The 22505-nt window shown below is 39.6% G+C and overlaps 1 protein-coding gene across 3 annotated transcripts; it reads right to left on the bottom strand.

Annotated features, from left to right (window-relative positions):
* Positions 1-1712: 1712 nt before the first annotated feature.
* On the bottom strand, positions 1713-17344 carry foxn2a (forkhead box N2a). 3 transcript variants are annotated; one of them, XM_008322254.3, is made up of 7 exons: positions 17157-17344; positions 7497-8071; positions 5542-5666; positions 4615-4664; positions 3892-3960; positions 2739-3127; positions 1713-2533 (listed from the first exon to the last, which is right to left on the bottom strand). In XM_008322254.3, exons 2-6 carry the CDS (start codon positions 8055-8057, stop codon positions 2754-2756), a joined length of 1179 nt encoding a protein of 392 aa, XP_008320476.1. In that variant the 5' UTR covers positions 8058-8071; positions 17157-17344; the 3' UTR covers positions 1713-2533; positions 2739-2753. The 3 variants fall into 3 exon arrangements, with proteins under 3 accessions (XP_008320476.1, XP_024916290.1, XP_024916291.1); XM_025060522.1 differs by lacking the exon at positions 17157-17344 and adding an exon at positions 9991-10008; XM_025060523.1 differs by lacking the exons at positions 1713-2533; positions 17157-17344 and having other exon boundaries at positions 2799-2986; positions 3081-3127.
* Positions 17345-22505: the final 5161 nt, after the last annotated feature.

Below are 22505 nucleotides of genomic sequence, written 5' to 3'. Positions count from 1 at the left end.
AAAAATTGATGGGACATGAATTAAAGATGAACTCCTGATTTTGTTTCAGGGGTAGGTTAGAAAATAAGCAGTGTATATATATATATATATATACTGTATACTGTATACTGTGTGTGTGTGTTTGTGTGAGGTGAGATTCTCTTTTAAAATGCACATGACCTGTTTAGGACAGAAAGTGAAATGACACGTGGCTAATGCAACCATCACCAGTCAAATCCTACATGATTAATGTCGCCTAATCCAAAATAATCTCTTTATATGCTCGCCAAAGAAAATCACTGTTGTTGGAAGAGACCCCAGAGCTGCTTTTACAAATAATCATCATTGAACATTTTTGGACCAATGATAAACACTCCCTCTGCTCTCTGCTTGCCATTTCTGATCTTAAATGCATTACAGACAAAACACAAACTCTCTTACATGCACACCACACCACAGCCACTGGCTCCAGCATTGTCTGGTTGCCTGGTAACTGTCGGCGTGGCGTGGTTGCTAGGGCCATGTGGGAGGGGGGAGGACGGTGGGACTGATGCTGCTCTGATTTCCAGCTGAATTGAGGCAGTCAGTAGGGAGAAGCCCCCTCCTCTCCGTCAGTCCACAAACACAGGACTCTATTGAACAATAGAGCTGTGCCAGTGGGCCTGAGGCTAGTCAGACGGGCCCTTGTTCAGGGTCACACTGTGTTCATCCCACAGTCCTCCATGACTAATTAACTCACATCGAAGTGTGTCGTGGAGAACATCTGACCAGGCATCCATCGCTACCACCGACCTGAAATCTATGTTATGAGGTGCATTTCTGGCAACATGCCACACTGGTGCATTCAAAGACGTGAAGAGGAAAAAAGAGGAAAGGGTGCAATGGAGCCAACCACAGCTTGTTTAGTCAAAATGGTAGTGAACTGCTGAACTTGGTGGGAAATATTTGCACCACCATGGTTAAGTGAAACCTTTTTGAGGAAGCAGCCACAGAGAGAAGCAGACGTTAGAGATATTTTGTAGAGAGTGACCTTCAAATAACGGTTTACAAAATATTTACTTCCTCAGCAAAATATTATTGTATGTTATTAAATAAAGTATTTCTCTGTACTTCTTTACATAGTAAATTAAAACAGCATTTGTTAGAAATAGCTTAATTCAAGGAATTGTAATTGGTTTTCCTTTGCATACCTTCACAAATTGATCTGGATCTGAAAGAAAATCCATGGCGTGACCTGAGGACCAAGACTTTAGCCAGAAGACCATCATCTCCTTAGTAGCTTGAAAGATACAGTATGACAGACATTTTACACCTGTTGTGAGGTTTTAGCAGAATCAAATGAGGGGGCTGGCCTAAATGTTTAAGGATCAAGAAAGTCATAGAATTGCTAGTACGAAATCCTGACCTGGGCAAAACTCTGGAGTGCTGAGCAAGTACTGAACCAAGTTTTGTTGTGTGTGTACAAGATGACATTGTTTCCTCTGAATTCAGATGCAAGAAATTACATTTCTTTATAGAAAGTAAAATATCCTTAGCTAACTAAATTAAGTTTAAACTTCATAAAATACTGATAGGATTGTGTTTCTCTTAAAATCTTTTTCTTTGATATGATATGATATCATTTGGTCTACGACTGTAGTTGATGTGACTGCAGTGGGGGTAAAATAATGTCCAGTTTTCTTGACCTCAGCTGGGCTACAGCTCCAAACATTGCATCACGATTCTCACAATCATAACAAGAACTGTTTTATTAATATTTTTAATACCATATATAATGCAATTGCATATCTTTGGCGAAAATAAATCTTCGTTAGCATACAAAAAAACAAAAGCCAACAGCTTCAATTTGTTTAGCACTGTATTGGCCGCACAAAATGGGGCAAAGTAGTAGAGCTAACTTTGCAACAGAATTTGGCAGTGGCAGAATAATACTATTCCCATAAAGGTTGTGACTTAATTATTGCATCTCTCTTTTACGAGAGGAATCATAAAATGAAAAGAAAAAAATATTTTAAAATGTTGGCATTTTTTTCTGTTTAGCACAAAAAATGAGATATTGATAACAACAGGAGGTTCGGTCTTGTCTGTTACAAACATGCACTCATTCTCTTCATAAATAGATTCACTTGGAAGAGGATACAGGTTTAAGGAGGAAGCATGCAACACTTTGAGTTATAAAATCTTCAGCTTGTCCCACTGTTCATCAGAGGAAAAAAAAATTATTATCTCCCAATCCAACAGATGCAGGCAGGTCTTTGTTGATAGGTATCTCGATAGTTCTCCGTAGCCCAAACACATCTCCCCAGTAGAGTTACAAAAGTCTCTATATGGCTTTGTTCTCCCGTGAACGATACTATTGCCATTTGTTTTGTTGGACCAGGTTTTTCCAAACAAAAAGGCTCAAAATGGCCAGTGAACGATCAGGTGAGGAGAAGGAGGCACACTGGGACACAGAGTCAGGAGTCAGAGGTGAGGGGTTCACAGGGTCTGGAGTTTGATAGGGGCCTAAAAATATTTATTTCCTGTTAGGTTTTGTGCTCTTGTGACAGTCAATGTGAAGTCGTCCAATTCAGCTGCGTATACCAGCCAGGTGGAGCAAGGAACCCGCAGCTTCTTTTAGCTCATCATCTAGCTCTGGCTTGACCTCGCGCCGTGCCCTTTTGCGAACAGGCCACTTTATGGCAGGGGGGGGGGGGGGGGGTGGGGGGGGCGGACCGCGCGGCACACCGCGCAGCACCCGTGCTCTTGTGACAGTCAATGTGAAGTCGTCCAATTCAGCTGCGTATACCAGCCAGGTGGAGCAAGGAACCCGCAGCTTCTTTTAGCTCATCATCTAGCTCTGGCTTGACCTCGCGCCGTGCCCTTTTGCGAACAGGCCACTTTATGGCAGGTGGACGCCGTGATGTCTGGTGGACACCCCGCTCGTCCCAAAGGTCAGAGTCCTCGTCGCTGTGGAAGCCCTCACTACCGGCACGGCGGGACTGTCTGCGGTCATCGCCTCCTTCATCTAGGGAGGACAGAGACGAGGAGGAGGACCGGGAAGAGCAGCGCTGCAGGGCCACACTGCTGTAGTTGTGATCCTGCTTTGGATCACTACTCACCAGGAAGGAGTCGGGCCTCGAGAGGTCCAGTGGACTGTCCGAGTTACCTTACAACGGAGAAAGACTTGAGTCAACATTTTTATGTGAATGTTAGTAAATGTGTTTTTGCTTTGGCGTAAAGCTGGTGTAAGTTCATATTAATCTAACTTTACAGTAGCGTTGCAGTAAACAAGTGGAAATCAAACACAACATGACACACTGACTTTAACGGCTTCAGTTAACAAATATAAAGCAGAAGTGAAAACAGTTTCCGCCTAAAAAGAACAGTGAGATTTAAAATATCTTCTGTATTTATGTTGCAGGAGTCCTCCCACCTGCCATTGCACAAATGTTTCTACAGTGAGAAAACTGCACTGATTTTTAATTTCAAGAATTAAGTAAGTTAGTTTACATCATAGTTTGTACAGGAGTAACACCAAAAATTCAACTGGCAAAAAAAGACAGATCTTAACTGCTTCACCTTTCTTTCATATATCAAAAACAATTGTAACTGTTTAACATATTTAATGTCATGCTGTTTTGTTACTTGACAGAACAATGAACCTGTACCAGAGCCAGGAAAGCTCTGCCTGCTCTACAGACAGTTCCACATTTTAGAACGTCAACAAAAAGCAGTCAATAAACAAGCATTAAACTTTTCTTGCAAGAAGAAACCTTTGATAAAAAAAAATATGATGAAATGCACAAAACTGATTAAAGCTGACAAAATAAAACAAACATTTATGCAATGTGGCAGCGTGCTATGTTCTTGTGTGGAAACACACAGTTGAAGGAGATGATGAAAATGTGGCTGCTTGTGTATTTTTCTCACATGGGTCAACGTGGTGCCCTGGGGCAGAGTTTAAGAGCATCATGGCAGTGGCAGCGTCAATGTCAGACTCTGGAAAGAGGAGAGAACATGCATGATGGTCAGTCCTATGATGAGAGAAAGCATGGCAGCAGGGTTGTTTGTTTTGGTAGGACTCAGGTCTGGACTCCTGTAATCCTTTTAGAGCAGAGACGCAGTGATCCAATCACCACTTACTGCATTGATTGGACATACAGGAGATTGATGAAAATAAAGCATAGACTAATGTCTATGCGCTGATATGGAGAGTCATACGATCTCCTTAGACTCCACAAAGTGTCTAAAAGCCTCATAGCTTGCTTCTGGGGCTCTAAATTATTAATGATTACGGTGAGACTGTGAGTGCTCAACACTCAGCATCAGCAGAACCTCTGCCTGTCGTCAAGGATACAAATCCAAAAGGCGAGGAGAGGGAGGGCTGAGGGGGCAGAGACAGTGACAGAGAGTCTCAACAATACTGGCAACATGAGGCATCAATGACTGGAAGGCAACAAATAAAAAAAAGGGTTGAGTGTAAAAGCACAGCGATGCTGAATGTTCTGGGATTGAAATGTTAAAAAAAAAAAAAAATCAACAACACAGACAAAATAGTTCAAAAATGACAAGCTCAGAATCAACAACGATTGAAATTTGTAGATACCTGCTTACTTTCATTTTACATATTACGTCAGTTTGACTTGCACTCACCTTTGAAGGAGCAGCCTTGTAGGAAGAGATGGCTGGGAGGAGAGGAGGCTCTGTGGGCAGGGGAGGCAAACAAAGAATGTTGAATGTTAGGGAAACTTCAGCGTTTCATCAAAAATCTTAAGACTGTTTTGAATGAAGAATAAAACACGTGGAGAAAGACTTCTGAAAGGTCAATTGAGACGATTCTTTTAAAATTCTAAGACAGAGGTCAAATGTCATATTTCTGGGTTAACACCTAATTTGAATACCCATCAAACTGTCTGAAACAGTTGAAATGTGTTCCAGCAGAGGGGGCTCTATGCACAGTTTGACCATAGATTCTGTCAGTAAAAGAAGAAACTGACATTGATGTTAGCATGTTAAATTTTTTTATTTTTTTTTTATTTTACTGGTATTTCTGTGACAAAACATATAAGAGCAGTGCAGCTGTAAAAATTACAATTATTTGTTCTTGAAGTTCTGTCAGCCTGCTTTACTCAGCGCTTCTTTAAAATTGTACCCCACTCTTGTCATATTATCCCCCTGTCAGCAATACAACATATATTCAAAGTTTATGGCAATGTGTCTGATGTAGAAATAAATTAGATATGTTCTTCCCAAATGAAACAATGGTCAGATGCTTGTGTTAATTCCTGTATTTGTTCCTGTCCTGTTCAGCATGAAGGTTAAATACACGGGCAGATTGTTTTTTCTTAAACCTGATCAGAAATTGCATAATGTTATGCAGCAAGAGAGCTTCCAGTAAGAAAGCTTCCGGGATGAACAAACAGAACAACAAGCATTTTTGTACTTTTGTGCCGCTTGCTCAGTTGGGCTGGTAGGAAAATGGGACAATCTTTTAATCTATGTCTAATGTGTCAATTAAGATTTGTTTGAACTTGACAGTTACAGCCCACTCGATTTTCCGGGTGTCAGACTTTGACTTACCGAGGTGGAGAAGCGGGTGGTGTGCAGAAGGCATGTGCGGCGGGGAAGTGCTGCTTCTTAAGGGCTTGGATCAGGTTGGGGCGGTACTCAGGGTCGACACACCAAAGAGAACCTTTCCCATTGGCCTGTAAATAAAAGCAAGCACAGTCAACACCTGCGTACCACATTAAGGAAAATTGCTGGAACAAAAGTGTGAGAAAAGATTATTATTTAAATGTTGGCAGATGATAGTGGATTATTAAAAACAATACATTTGTCCATGCCATTTTGTTCAGAACTGATAACACAAAAGTTGTTGGGGGTAAAAAACACATTATGGCACACACTGAAGAAAAAGAAAATACCTTCACAGCTTCAAGGCAAGGTGGAAATGATCACAAATCTGTGTGAGAAATGAACGTGTCTGTTGGTGGTTGTGTTAAAGGAGTGTTTTAACTGTCACTTTATCTGATGGCGGTGTACTCTTGCCCAGCCTGGGAGGAGAATGGAGAAAGGAGGGAGGGGAATAACCTTGACTCAGATTACCAACCAGCGCCGAATCAGGAAGAAGGAAATGTCTCCATGACAACGGAAACCACCACTCTGTGTGTCATGTGAAACTAGTGCTGGTCTCTCAGCAGACGAAAGGCCCACACTGTGCATGGGCACGCTGAGCGTCCTACCCTGCACCATGTTGCCGCTCACTGAGTGCTAACCTCCACCCCCTCCCACATTGAGAAAATATCAGTCCCGAGCCAGGCAACGTCTTGGCACCAGATACTGTACCGGTCACACGTCTGAACTCATACTGAAGCCTCAATATGGCTATTGTCGTGTCACTCCCTAGATTACAGTAACATGCAAATAAGGCTACACATACAATTGTGACTGGAGGCTGTGCGGGCAAAAGTGTTGACACTGTCGAGCCAGGACCGATCAAAGTTGCAATTGCATGACTATTTAAACCAAAATAACCATATCAAATATTTAGATATACTGACAAACAAGATCAGCACAGACCAGACTCAAGCTCAATAAAAAACACAATGCTTAGGAAGTCAATTAACAATTCACACCAACACTGACACAACGTTCATTTCACAATGAGTGTTAAGTCATTTGCAACAAATGTTCACTGTGACTGAGGTTGACTTAGATCATGTTTCAGACAATGTAATCCTTCCATCTTTGGTGAAAACAGTTGCACCACATTGCAGGGCTTCAGTAGATAAAGTCCTATCTGAGTGTGCTGCGTTTGCAATTTCTTTGAAGGAGGATCCATGACCTTGACTGTATTCCACCCTCATTGCAGCAGGGACTGTAGGTCCTGCAGATGCCGGTTACACACTGTCACATGAGCCACATTGCAGCTCTAAACAGCGACACACTGTTTGAAAACAGTGCGTTGCTTTGTGAAGCAATGCATAGATATCCATGAACCGTAGCTGTAGAAGTTTCAACTAACAACATCTTCATGGTATATTGATGACAGCAACTTCCAACAATACACTTTTAACTGCAGCCATTTTCATTGTTAAACATCTATGTATTATTGATGTGTTTGAAGAATATAATGCAGTGATTTTCTTCAAGAAGTATACCATAGAAGTGCACAAATCTCATTGGTTACCTAGTTGCTTTGTAGTTCTCTATTCACCCTAACATTCCAAGGGGTCACATTTTTTTAGGCTGAAGATCTTTGAAGATTTGTCTATTTAATATTAAAATAAAAGTTGCAAAATTGCATTCAATTAATAAACCCAAGCGTTTAACCAACTGCAGAGGTTCTGTTTACATATGCACTGCAATTTTTTCATACTTATACTACAAAAATCTAAAATTTTAGATTTTTGATTTTTAAATGAGAATGTGTTTCTTTTCTTTATTAATAAGTGAATCAAAAGTTTTATAGCCAACAAATAAAGAAATTGCAAGCATGAAAAATAACCATTTGTTAGTGTTAAGTGCAGACCTACCTTTCCTAAACTTCTCTCAACTTTCCGGAAGCATTTATTCAGAGACAGGTTGTGTCGAACAGAGTTCTTCCAGCCAGTGGGAGCGTTGGAAAAATAAGGGAAGTGCTCAAGGATCCAACCATAGATTTCTTTAACAGGCAGAGACTTGCTGGGAGACTGCTCAATGGCCATGTATATAAGCAGGGAAAAGGAAAAAGGGGGCTTAGACTTCAATGAGTCCCGTTCTCTGCCTCTGCTGTGTGTTAATGGTGAAGAGGATGATGGGCCCTGGTTGGGACCGTAGTCCCCTTCTATGTCGAAGAGCGGGCTGCCACTGGGTTGAGCTTCGGGTCCCCCCAGGGTGAAGTTCTGTAGCAGGTTTTCGTGGAGCCAGTTGAGGTTGGTGAGCTCCTCATCCTCTGTACCTCCGGTGCGATCCACGCTAGTGGCCAGAGGGCTGGATGCACACTCCGCCTCGGGCAGTGTTCCCACACCACAGACACCTCTCAGCCCTGTCCGCTCCTCTTGCATACCCGGGATTTCCGTTTTCTTATCTGGTGACATGCCAATGATTGGACCCATTAAATCAAAGAGGTCTGGGGGAGAAGAGAGGCAAACAGAAAACATGTTTATTTCACAGCGGTGTTATAACATTTGACCATCATGCTTTTTCTATTATTGACCTTGCTTGTTCATATTTTCCTTTAGGCACATCCCCATGGTTGTGCCTGTATGCCTCTATTCCACTTCCTCACCCCCTCACTGTCCTTCTCCTCCACTCCTGATGGGGGCAGAGAGACTCTCAGCTACCCCACCCCTCTTCACTCAAGACAAGGAGCTAAGGTACTCGAGCAACTGAACCGACTTGAGTCTCCACTCTTACACCCGCCTCACTTCCTGACAGGATTTAGCCACTTGTTATGTATAAATGAGCATTAAACCACCCAACAACTGAAGGAACCATTAGAAGGCCTTGATCTAAGAGTGCGGGTCGGCTATTACAGGCTGATCTTCTGCAATCATGCAGATTGAAGACTCGATTTCTCCCAAGCCAGATTAAGTGGTGTGAAGAGGCTACAACCACAGTCAGTCATAATGGCCGGAGTACTATACTACTATAGTATTGTCAAGCTCCAAGTCATTAACAAACTCTCCTCAAGTAATCTTATTAATGACATTTTACATACAAGTGTTAAGTAGATGTGTTGTATGTTCTATTATAATTTCTCTGTCAATGGTTGAGCTGTGTTAAATGTAATTTGCTCAGATTATTTAATCACGATAAAAAAAGGAAAAAAAAGGAAACTTTTAGAAAACCACAGCAAACATCCAATTTTTGGCTTGGATCAGGTTGGGGCGGTACTCAGGGTCGACACACCAAAGAGAACCTTTCCCATTGGCCTGTAAATGAAAGCAGGCACAGTCAACACCTGCGTACCAAACAAAACTTTTAGAAAACCACAGCAAACATCCGACTAAAGAATGAAAGAGAGTAGAGGTTATTTTATCGTGCATTAGCTCCATGACCTTAGCTGGGTGATGGGTGACCTTAGTGTGATGTAAAATATTTTTGCATGGTCTTGGTAAGTTAAGGGGGTACCTTGGCTTCGACACATTGTCCAAATTCAATTTCATTTAAAACTCACCCAACAGTAAATTAGCTTTTTTTGTGACTTTGTTGTAGAGGAAGAGAATAAGAGTATGGAATGTTCAAGAGCAATGTTACTGTTCTTGTCTTTCAAGACGAGTTATTACAAAAAACATTTTTGTTTTTATAACATAAATCCTGCTACCTGAAAAAAAAAACCTTCTTACTGTAACGCATTTGTTTTTAGGGGCTGGGGACGGCCCCTGTACAAAGGAAGTGGACCAGATTAGACAATGTTCAGCCCGAAGACCAGTAGTACAAATGCTAAAACTGCAGTACAACATAAACAAGCCATTACCACAATTTACACCTATATTTTCACCTTGAACATTATTTACCTCACAAGTTATTGTCTTCATACTTTTTAGTTTCTTTTTAGTTGAAACCATCTGTCTCCTCTAAGGTTGTGGCTAAACTAAGCTAGGACTGCTAAATTACACCTTCCATTGATAAGTTTTAACAGCGGCTCTGTGTCTGTAGCTAGTGTTTGTTTTACTTTGCTACTATACATGTTCTAATCACAAAATAATAATAAAAAAATAAAGAAAACAATTGGAAATTACAGGTGGAATTATTTGACTTTAGCAGATTGTTTATTTATTATGTAAACCAGGTGAGAAGAGTACAATAAGACATCAATTCAGTTGTCTGCTTATTAAGAATTGTGGTTCAAGTGTTTTCTATAGTCAGACATTGGCAGATAGTAAACACTCCTTTCTTCCTCTTCTTCTGTCTACTGGTTCTCTTTTGTGGCTTGGAAATGGAAATAAGTGCCCTGGGTAAAGTGTCAGACTGCTGATTAACCTTAAAAGCACAAGAGAGCTCCACCACAGCTCATCCATAAAGCACCTGACCTCTCAGCCTCACCCTTGGGCAGCAGAGAGTGCTCATCCTCTTTTAAGTATTTGCTCCAGAAGACATCATTTAAATATCAGCACGGGCAGGCTGGACCGACGACAAACATTCTTCACATCTAGAAACAAACACAGAAACTCATTCAACATGATTGCAGCTGGTCAATTACCACTGCTGCAGCAATGATCGCAGTTATCATTGCTTTTGTGAACAGGCATCAAAGAGAGGCGGCTGGGAAAGCTGTGAATGATGGGCTGCTGCAGAGCAAAAAGTAAAGAGGGGAGAGGGAGCTAATAAACCAAACTGGCCTGTTGACTGTAGCTCATCCTTGAAAATACACCAAAGCAGCATTGAAGCTGACCCGATGGCTCATCTGCAAGTTAAAATAGCTCCAGCGCACCGCCAGCCTCATCATATTCATGTGCAAACAGGCAGCCACTAACAGCAGGTGCCAAGGCACATTTCCCCCCCTTTTCAAACTGCTCTTTTATCCTATTAAGCACTTAGCCTATTCAAAAATACACAAAGACATATGGAGATAGCCTTAAGTGGCAAATCAAGCCGTTTATGTGTCAAATGTGTATGGTGTGGATGTGTTGAGAGAGGATAGCTGCATCAAAAAGAAGAGGTTAGGGATGGAGATGTTTTCTGGGAGAAAATCTTCCAATCGGGACTCAGTTGCCACGGCAGCCGGTGTTGTAAGGGAAGCAATTGTGCTCATGTCTGTGCATGAAGAGAGAGCTAATGTGAGGAGATCAATACAGGCAGAAACTGCTGAGGCCAGCAGTTTGCTGCTGTTCTCCACAAACCTGTCTGACAAAGAACAGTGGGAAAGACAACAGCAACGCCAGACTGGACATCACAGCGGGGCTGAATGACGGCAAAGTAACTTCAGAAATACTCAATTTTGTAAAATGATTCAAACAAATTAGTATACATGTGAGTTTCTTGTAAATGACCCAACATGTTTCCAAAAATAAAAACTGAAAATGCTGTACCTTAAATACCTGTTTGTAGTGAAACCACACCCATTACGCAGGAAATAAAACCAGTTGACACAAATCAGTTACACCTCTGTAATAGATACACAAAGGTGTGTCACACAGCCCCATGGCACAGGCTGTTATTTGAAACCCTAACTGATATTTAGTACTGAGTCTGGTTGGAGCGCTACAACTGTGAATGACACAAAGGAGAGCTGATTTAAAGTGGGAGAGGCAGTGTGAGAAAAAGAGAAAGAGGCTGTTCCACAAGGTAGCCTACGTAGGCTTTTATTTCTGGGCAGGTCAAACTGTGTCATAACAAATATAACATCAATTACCATCAATGCTAATCAGGAAATCTACAAGCAAACCTAAACGATTCATTTTTTCTAAAACAGCTTAATGGATTTGACTTATAATAGTCTTCGTTTAGAGGGGAAGGTGAAGAAAATAGACACAAAAAGCGTGCACAAAGAAACACAATTGGCCCCACACTCAGCCAGTACAAAGGCCTGGTTGTTTTTGCTCCAGTCATGTTTCAGAAGCGCTCAGTATTCACCTCACAGCTTCAAACAGGGGAGCGGGAGGGAAGGAAACACCTCCTGCTCGTTGAGGAAGTTCATTTTCAGAAAACAAATTCAGACTTCACACAGGGACACTTTGGCTTGTTCTGCCTCAAAACAGCAGAGTTGAGCAACAAGGTTCGGCGCAAAGCGGTAGCATTTGTTTTAGTAGTGTATGAACTCCAGAGCAGATGATTTCACTTGAGTTTTTAAGCTAAAATACACTGTGCTGCACTTTGACTGTCAACAGACATGAGGGCCTTCCAAAGTACATGCCTGCACCAAGCCAACACTGCAACCTTATCTCTTTGGGTCATGTGGCCTCTGTGTTCAGTGTGCAAACACTTAGCACCAATCACCGTAAACAACAGGCTTCTATACTTTCAAATACCAAAAGCAGCACAAATGCTAAGACCATGTGTGTTAAGCTTTAACATTACAGTTGAACTCTTTGTTATACAAAAATGAAAGAAAGTTCTACTTACTACTGGTAAGTAGGTTCTACTACTAAAGTTCAGTTCAAGATCTCAAGGAATTTGCTTGGCAATCAACAGTTATCAAACAAGTATTTGCAAAGTCATGCATATAAAGTTTAAGAACAGAAGCCAGCATTCAGGAAGATCTGGATTTACAGTAAAACAGATAGAGAAAACCCCTTCAACAAGAATGTTACCAAACTACATCAACATCCACCTCAAACACTGTGTGGGGGGCGGGGGCGAGGGGGGACAGAACTGCAATAGACAGGTGAAAGTACTTAGCTTTTAAAGAGTGCGGAAATTTACTGTAGCATCTAGAGTTCATTAATCATGCATACAATAAGTAGCACTAACATAAATGGAAAGATTTTAAGATTTGTTTTTTATTAAAAAGTTTGGTTTGCTGCTGGAGAAGAGTGACAATAACAAGTTTTATCAGTATTATTTTTGCTGTTTCAAAAGTATATTAAATCTATTAAAACATTTTCATTAACTACTACTGAGCCGAGCCTAACATATAACGTAATAAGAATAATAGACTTTTAATACCTTACATAAAAAGTAAAACCAATCACTTATTCTAATAGTTACTGTTTTAATTTAAAATTTAAATGTAACCAAATTTTAGGCAAACACACATGGCTCACTATCGAAGTCTTATTTTATGTTATTTATTATTGGTGCATCTTTGTGTTTCTAGATGAACTTCAATATTTGAGGCTATCTTTGGTCTTAATTAAAAAAACGATGTGTGGTTTGCTTTTTCAAAGCAAACTTTTATTTGTGTTTTAGTTGTCTATTTAATTTAACTATTTTCTGATAACGCACTTGACATCTCACATAACTATATTTCTTCACAAACAATTATTTCAGAAACAGATGCTCCAGAATATTGTTATATTATTCATATTTTGAATTCTGCCTGATGTTTAAAGTAGTTTTCTCAATTGCTGAAAAGGGTGCTGTATGCATTTAACAGTTTTTAAAACTTCTGAGTTCCCCATAATATAGTGTGTAGTGTTGGTCCATTAATCCATCGAAAGAAAACCCTCAGAAGACCATTACATATTTGCATGCAAGTTGGTCAGTCTGCATTACTGCTGTCATAATGTCACACATAAAATAAACCCGGTTACTTCAGACGGGGCTGAGGAGACAAAGGCCCATTGTGACACAGGACACAGCCATGTTTCCGTCTTCCTCTCTCCCAATCAAGGAAAAGCTCACATGATCAATGTCCATTCACTGAGGCGGGTCCTAATGAGTAGAGCCTCAAGTCCATGCAGTGTACGTCAAACGAGACAAATGCAGAAGAGTCAGGGGGTCGGAGAGTGGAAGGGAAGAGGAGGGGCCAGTGCATTAAGAAATGTGAAACAATAACACGGCCTGCGGAAGGAGGGCTAAGGATGTTTACAGTATTTGCTTACAAACTATTGATGTAAACAGAAAGTTCTGTCATAAATTGTCTCTCTTAAGCTTCAGACAATAATGGAAATTGTCAATATCAAAAAATGTGTGGTAGTAAAATTGTTTTTACTTGATAATCATTTGAGATAAAAATAGATGTGACTCAGCTGTGCTTGAATCTTTTGTGAGATTAAGTGAAACAAAACATCACAAAAAACAGACTCATTGATCAGGAAATCAAATCAAAATCAAAAGCAGAAAAACCAAAAAAAAAAGGGAAGCAAAAAATCACTTGAGCAATGGAGACTCTGGAATCCACCTGTATGCCACTGGATTAACGTCACAGACCACATGGTGACCACATAACCATAGAGATGTCACTCACTGGAGTGTGAGTAGGTGATCAGACACCTGTAGGTTCTATTCACAATAACAACCAAAAATCCTTGGGGAGCCTGTCAAAAGCCCAACTGGACAAATGTAAGCAGTTTCTCGTTTCAGGTCAGTATAAAATTATAAAAAGGATTTTTTTGGTAGAATGACAGACTTTTTTTCCCAAACTGTTTACTTCTACTTAATTCACAACATACAGCTTGTAATTCCAACTTCATTTATCTAATCAACACCAAATCAACTTAGAAATTGTGGTTTAATCCTAGAACAGAAGGTTAACAGAACCTTTCTGTGCAGTTCATCCAATGAGAGTCCATGTTTAAACTACGTTGTGCAATCCTCAAATGTTTCTGCTAAATGCCACATGCTTTTGTAATAACAGCGAGTCATCTACACCTACAACAAACGTTAGATTTCAGAGCTTATCCTCATACTGGGTCAGAGCATACAGGGGGTTGATAAGACTGATGACATGGCAACACCACCATTTTGAGCTGCTTAGAAATAGGATAAAACTGACAAGTTGCATCTAAGTTACAAGTGATTTCCACAAGTTTAATGTTTGAAGCTTAGAGGCAGAGATAAAAATGGAGCTTGACTGTTAATCATGCAGTGCTGTGGTGGTCTCTTTTGTAACGTTGATCCACTGTCATCATCCACCGCCTGTTTTGTAAACAATTCAGGATAGTGGTGTGACTTCTCGGGAACAAAAAAATACTGTTTACCAAGCTGTCAAACTGGTGTGTGGCACCAAAGGGTTTGGAAGAATTGAACAAATTATTTCATGCTACTGAAACTACTGCTGTGTCTGGTTTGTGTAAAATATTGCAATAATGTGGCCTAAAAATTATTTAAACAAGAGTAAAAAGAAGGAGACTTTGCTCCTATAATCAGATTACATCCACACACAGGCCAGGGTGTACTGTCAGGAGTTTATGACAATGTGACTAAACGATACTTTGACTCATAAAAGCAATTGTTTTGTAGTTGTAAATTTTTATCAGTTAAACTTTGGTCACAATCTGTGACAAGTGTCTTTTCCAAGCTGGTAAAAAGGTAAAATTACCATCCTTTTATGATATAAATCACTCAGTGGTCTACACCTGGTATTCTTTATCTCAGTGAATGATGAATGAATTCCAAACCAACTCTCAGCTCACTGTGAACTGTGGTTCTCCTCACTGATATTTAAGTTTTCAGCTAAAATTTTTAATCCTGAATCCTTAGTAATTAAATGCTTTCTTTATTAGCATTGCCACATCACTGGTCGTAAGACAAGTCTTATTTATAGAAATGAATGTCAGTGTAGCAGACACTCATCTATTCTGGGAGGCAAAAAAACTACTTACCCTTCTGAGGCTCCTGTACATACCAGCATGTGCAAGAGTGGATACATGTTAAGGCTACAAACAACAGATGGTAGGGCCTACGTTACATTATTCAATCATGGAGATTCTGGCAATAAATAAGGGCAAATTAAAAACAACATCTGTTTCTTTTTTTTATCTTTTTGTCTCTTGAGCCTCTTTCACCTTTGTCTTTAATTTACTACCAGTAGTCTGCTGTAAACTAAGAAGAAAGGGCAGTCATAACATTAGAGGAGGAAATCAAACATTCAGATAACTTTAACCATAAAAAAAAGACTAAAGAATGAAAGCCTGTCCAGACCAAGAAAATACTACAGTTGGCTGTGATGAAATATGTTTTTTTTATTATTATTTGCTGCTATATTTTTAGGTAGCCAATTATTTGCAAACTTTCTTCATATTGGAGAGTAGGCATACTCAATGTTAAGGACAAACATTGATTAACAGTAACAACAAAATATATATATATTTTTCATATTTTAGTTCAGCACTAAGATATTAAGGCAGAATATTGGCTTAATTTTATTTAGAAGATAAGCAAGTCATTTAAAGTTTACACAAGTTAGAATAAAGTATGTAAAAATCCAACAGATGGAAAACAGAAACCTCTGAAAGAGAAAAATAATACACGAAACATTTTGAAAACACAAGATTGTTCATTATATGAAGAAAAACATTTTTGTTAAAATAACTGTGAGAACATTCAGTGCATTTGCTGGTTAAAGCTTTGAGATGTCACAATCTAATTCAAGAATAGATAAGAAATATCATATAGTGTGTAAATTATCGACCAAAATTCTACAAGAAACTAACTAAAACAACTGAATAAACAACATATAGATCCAATTTTCAAACAACTAGTATATTTAACTTTCACAAATATTAGGTAATTAGGGGATTTAAATGTTTAAGCCAATATTTAAAAAAAAAAATCACACACAATTTTTGTTTACAAAATGTTGGCACGTTTACAATTAAACTTTATTAGACCTCATGGTTGTATGATGTTCAGTTACCAGTTTAAGACAGTTGTAACCCTAAAAGGGCCAGTATTTATAAGGACTTCACGACTTAGAATATTATGTAACGGTATATATACTTAAAGTCATTTTTCATGTTTTCCCCAATTTCATTTCTTTAACAACCATTGGTGGAGCTCTGTATCTGGGACAATCTTTTGATAATCCATTACCTCATGTGCTCAGCCAGTGTGGCCTCAGATCTCTGTCGTCGCAAATATATATAAGCCGTAAAAAAATGCAAGTATTTATAAATAAAGAGAGCAGAAAAAAGGATTCTTAAAGTGACGGGAACATTTTAAACACCAAACAAAACATGTTTTACCCCCACGTCAAATGGTAACAAGACACAAAGCGAAAGTGCGGTTTTAAAAAAAGTATACTAAATATCCTGTGTAGCATATGCGGTGTTTAACGACCAAGGACTTTACGCTCATAAGCACGAGTTCAGCCTGATACAATGAGGAATACCAAGTTACACGTAACAAAAGTGAAAAATGTAAACGACACTTCCTGACACGAGGAGCTCAGTGGCGAATATTTAAATATCCGCTTATCGAGCTTAAATTCAATCTTAAGCGTTTATTAAAACTAAGTTTAGGTGTGACGTCAGCACAATCCAGCATTGACGGGTGAGTGAAGGCGAATGTGACGCTGCTAGCGTTTGTTAGCAAAGCGGTTTTTTTTAATATCCCCAACGTTACACCTGCTCTACATTTTACGTAATACAAACCACGAGCAACATTCCGTGAATATCCACACTCACTTAATGAGTTTTTGTTAAAAACAGAGAAGGTTAACAAAAACTAGCTGACCACATGCTGTCGCCTCGTCCTGCCATGCTGCTGTTGTAAGTCACTTTGCCACATTTACTTTTAGCTTGTTCCCGAAGAGGAAAGACTACCGCAAGAGTTAACACACAGAAGAATTTTTTTAAAGGATTTAAATGAAATAGGCTCAGACTTACAATCATGCACGGCGTGCCTTCCTGTTGTGCTGTGTTTTTTAAAAAAGCAGACACGTCCGTCCGTCTGTGCTCACTTAATTCAGATGTCGCTCTCACACAATGTCAGAGATCAGAGCAGCAGCTGCTGCTTCTGCTTCTTCCTCAATACACGCGGCGCGACGATCACACATACACACGGCACAGCAACGCTACCAAACCCCCTGCCGTCGTCATGGCAACAGGTCTCTCTCAGCCAATCGGAGGCCGATCCCCTCCTATCTCCCCTGGCAACTGCCGCAGCGCAGGAGCTGCGCGAACGCGCACGCCATCCTGTGCTTTTTGCGCCGCGCTTCCACTTCCAGCAGCAGCTACAGCTGCCCTGAAACGTCATATAGAGATGCGTTCGCTTTTTGTAGTTCTCCAAAAAGAAATTAATTTGCAAAGAAGGGTTCCACTACATGTGATTAGTAATGACACCTATAAACGTATCAACGATCAAGTAGGACAGGTCCCAAACAAAACACACGTTATTTAGGCTACACAAACACCCCAGGGCAGAGAGAAAGGATGTGTCACCACCACACCCAACCTCGTGTCTACTGTGGACCCTCAAATAGGCCCACTCCTATTGTAAATAAAACCACTACACAACAGAAAGTCTTGCTTTGGATTGAAGTAATAACAGCTGATTACAATTAAATTATTAGAAATTCTACCCACTAGTGTCCAATAGTGCTCAGTGCCTGTGATCTTAAGGACCAAAGACTGTCTTAAACAGGGGTCACCAATCTTTTTAAAACTGATAGCGACTTCAAGGATACTTGATAATATGAAAAGGTACTTGTTTGATTCTGACTTACTGAACAATGTAATAATAATTAAAAAGGAAACTAACACTGCTTTGTCAAGTTATGGGACATACAATAGCAGACACTCTTCTTAACATTGTCATTGCACTCATTTGAATATCACTGCACGTGAAACTGATTTAAAAAGAAGAGTAACAGTAACAATTGTAAAAGTGCAATTTTTGACCCTCTTGTTGGATAGTTTTATTTTTAGAACATGCAACTTGTAGTCCTTAGGGACTACCTGGTGCCCCTGGGCACCACGTTGGTGACCACTTGTCTAAATAAAGTCAGAACTCCATAAGTTGGGTGGTGGATTATTTAGCTTCTCAATTTAACTAAGCCTCAGTATGACCACAAAAGGTTTTTGTTTAACTCTGTTGATCACCAGATAAGGCTTGGCATATAACCTTTAAAGATGTTGCTATGTTGCCTAGCCCTAAAATGTCAATGTACAATGAATTTAAATATGAACGTTTTGAGGAAGTATTAATGTCTTCTCTTTCACTGTGAGTAAAATAGAGCTGAACAGATATTCAACTGTTTAGTTTTCTAAAAGTGACAACTGTGTAAGAATTTAATTCAATTTTGTAGTATATTTTTGACTCTTAATTACCCTCTTTCTTAACAGGGACGATAGTAATGTTGATTTAATCAAATCTCTTTTAATAAACATGTTTTTACAATTTGACCACATATCATACAAAGCTGTTAACTAACAGTCAGGTTTCTACGAAGAAATTCATTTTCCTTGTAAAAACAATAATTAAAGGAACTTAAGTGACAAAATTAAAGCACTGTTTAATTTATTTGTGCGCTATGACAAATTGGTGTTATTTGCAGTTTAAGAGACAGTTCCTTTTTGTATCTCTTCCTAGCAATATGCCAACTGTAGCTTTACTGGCCAACTGACCTCACACCAAACTGTAAGTTTCACATTAGGGTGATACCTTACTCACCTCAGGCCATCCATTTCATAAGCCAGCTAGCCTGTGTGGACTGACCCAAGATTGTCTGTGTTTGCTTTTGCTGTGTATAAACGCAAATACTTGCCTCACAGTAAATACTTCTTCTCTGGTGTCGATGCACACCCTTGTTTTTCCTCCTCCTTCTCAACCGGATAAACAGGCTTTGCAGTGGTGTAATGGCAGTTTTTTTGTCACAGGCAGTTCCTGACTGGTATTGTGGGGAGTGTATTTGTTGATCGACAGCTTGTTGCTGTACAGTAAAGTTGTTGCACTGAATTCATTTTTAATTTTATTGACTGTATGGTTATGTGTATTCATGTGAATGTATGTGTGTATGTACTGTATATTAAATGTGCTGCAGATGATTTTTAGTGAATTATTGGCTCCCTGATTACATCCACTTTCATTCATTATTTAATTCATTCATGTTTCCCTTTGCTCCGGTTGCTGTGGCATCATTTTCCTGCACACTGAGCTATTCTTAGGGCCAGCAACCAGCTCAGGCGCTGTTCCATTTTTTTTTCCAGTATCACTCCCAGGGATGATGAAGTTGCAAATCTAGCAAATGAGAGAGGGGAACTGGATGCATTAATCACCAGGGAAACAGTTGATTGAAGTTGCTGTGAAAAGACAGATCCATTAGTCTGTGTGCTTGCAGTGGTGCTAATCTGATTGTAAAACTGTTAGGCAAAAACAACCTGTCCCACTGAACACCATCACAGATGACCATAACGATACCAGAGCATTTCCTGGATCAAAAAGCATCCTAACCAAGCTGCACATGTTGGACTCGACTTAATAAATTAAGAAAAGCATAATCTTCAAACATTATTATTTTATATTTGATTTTCTATGGAGTGAGGGAAATATAAACCTGACCTTGCATGAAAGGGAGTAAACTGAAGAGTGGTGGAATTACAGACTATGAGAGAAGTTCATGTGAGGCAGTAAATGTGGTCCTGATAAAAGGATGAACAATGAAGAAGTCCGTCAGTGATGGAGAGGATGTGACTGAGCATGAATGAGGGTGCAGTGTGTCTTAGCAGCCAGCCTATGGTGGCACAGTGGTCAGGAGGCCTACTGCTTTAATGGTCCATAAATCTGCGTGGACTGGCTGGTCTGATGCCGCCCCAGTGAGACCCTCTCATGTGGAAAATGAATCAGACTATTTTTACAGAGCACAAGTGTGGATGGTCTCACCCTCCCCTTGCTGCCAGCGAGCCGATAAGAGCTGCTGCACACACAGAGCACTCCATTTCAGCAGGTCTGGAGCTCATAAAAGTCCCTATTAGTGACAAGCCTTGTTTGTGTGCTGCTCTTCATTGAATCTGTCCTCTTGCCTTTGTTGTTCTCTTGCTGTTTCTTTTCTCGTATGACTTGGCTTTGGCAACACCACCACTAAAACTTTGTTGTGCACACAGTAAACAAGTGAGAACTGATTAAATCACACTTCACAGAATAGTCATTGACTAACATTGTGTTGTGTATCTGTCAAATGTCTATCTCACTCATCACTGCATAATGTCAGAACAACCCTTGATAATAAGTCACACAAAGGATTAAGATGTTACCAAAAACAAAGTTATAGTTAATGTCGTCATCTTCTACTCCGTCTAATACCTGGGCTCTCTCTTCAAACTATACCTTAAAGTTGAAGGTTCACTTAAAAACATCAACAAAATGGAACAGAATAAAGTCATTCCAAAGGTTTAAGACAATAAAGGGTCACATGTTAAGTTAGCCTTAAGTAAAACTCTATAATGTTGAGTAAATCAACTAAAAAAAGCACAGGAATAGAAAATAAAAAAAAAATTAAAGTTGGTCATAGTAATTAAGATTATCAAAATTTCTAATAAAAGCCAAAAGTATATAATTCATATAAAACATGTAAAACAATATAGACACAATTAATACACTTATAAAACTTTAAACACGTATCAAAACACATAAAGGGAAAAACTTTACATTAAAAAGGATATTAAAAAATATATAAACTTACCTTGACATTGCATATACACAGTATATTTATATCATACTCTGACAGCAGGACAAGAAATTTATATGCATAAAAAGTCAAACAAATCTGACATGAAGTGAAATTTATTAAGAAACAGTTCTTGGCCCTGCAGGGGATTTAGCTGTTCAATCACCTGCAATTGTTATGGGACTCCAGATCAACTGACAAGCACCCTAAGCTAATTAGTTTTAACATCCTTTGAAATGCAAAATGAAGGAGGCACCCAGAGAACTGTGGGGCAGAATAAAGAGCGCTAACAGACTAACTGCCGAGGCATGAGTACTCACATGTACCCTTGCTCTATGCCATTTCATTTTCATAGATAAGTATGATCAGGTAGCTGCCAAGTAGTATTTGCATTGCCACCTCTGCACTGACTATAACCCCAGTGTGGAGGTGCCAGAGGCAAACCCTAATTTGATTAAATGATTGAGAATAAGATTAAATATTTCTATTATTATTAGGTGTCTGTGTTTACAGTGTAAACGATGTAAACGTGCATAGGCCCAGGTTCCCGTTTAGACTGTCAGCACAGTAAGCAGGCGTGGTCTACTGTTTCAAATACATCACTTTCTTTGTTTGTCAGGTTTTCCCTGTGGCATTTACTCTTGTAGTTCTCCTCAGCTGAAGAGCATGTTTGCCAACAGGAGCCTTTGTTTGACTATCCTTTCTGCTAACTGGGTCTTATGAATTGTGTCAGCAGTGTGCTGATTGTCTGTTATCTGTCCACTGATAAGTGTCTCCTTTAATGCATGGGTCATAAAATTCTCTGCATGTAGGGCAGAGGAATGATCTTTTCAACTGCCCGGCAAATACCCTGTAATTCTTCATTGATTTAGCCAATTTGTTAAGGTGATACTGAACAGACGCTTGCATAAAGCAATGACAGTGGATTGAACTTGTTCAATATCAAGGTCATCTGTTTTCTGAAGGGACTCTGTGAACAAGTATGAGGTCATTTATTTTTTAATCTAACTTCTTACCTATGTATCCTTGGATACAATGAGGTATACTGTATGTGTATAAGTGTAAACTAAGAAATGATCAAACACACAAACACACACCCACACAGCCTGAGGTTTCATTAGCTAGACAAGAAGCCGTTGAAACCTAGGCCAGAGGTTTCAGTGGACCACCAAGCCTGTTGGATGAGGAGTTAAATGGCTTCAAAAACCCAGTCCATCCCATGTTCCTACTGTTGAACATTTAAGAATGTAACATTCCTCCCTTTCAGTTTTAAAACATGCAGCGCGTGTTCGCCCCTCCCTCCACTACGGGGGTGCTGTCAAAGAGGGGTGCTTTTACCGCATTACAAGTTATTCTTCTCTGAGGGTCCTCTGAGCTAAATGAATCCTGGTAACGCCCACATATTTTTTCTTCAGGGTTTTACAGCATTTCTGTGACTTCCAAGTGCCATTACTGCCACCTGGATGGTCTAGAAGTGTCCCAAAGAAATTAGTAAAATGGGTTTACTTACATCTTTGATTATTAGTTAAAGGGAAATGTACAATACACCCCAAAAACAGACAGACAGGCA

Source organism: Cynoglossus semilaevis, chromosome 12 (assembly GCF_000523025.1).
Source record: "Cynoglossus semilaevis isolate Cse_v1.0 chromosome 12, Cse_v1.0, whole genome shotgun sequence".
Lineage (NCBI taxonomy): Eukaryota > Metazoa > Chordata > Actinopteri > Pleuronectiformes > Cynoglossidae > Cynoglossus > Cynoglossus semilaevis.
Note: the sequence above shows the minus strand (reverse complement) of the source record. Positions and strands in the feature narration are given on the sequence as shown.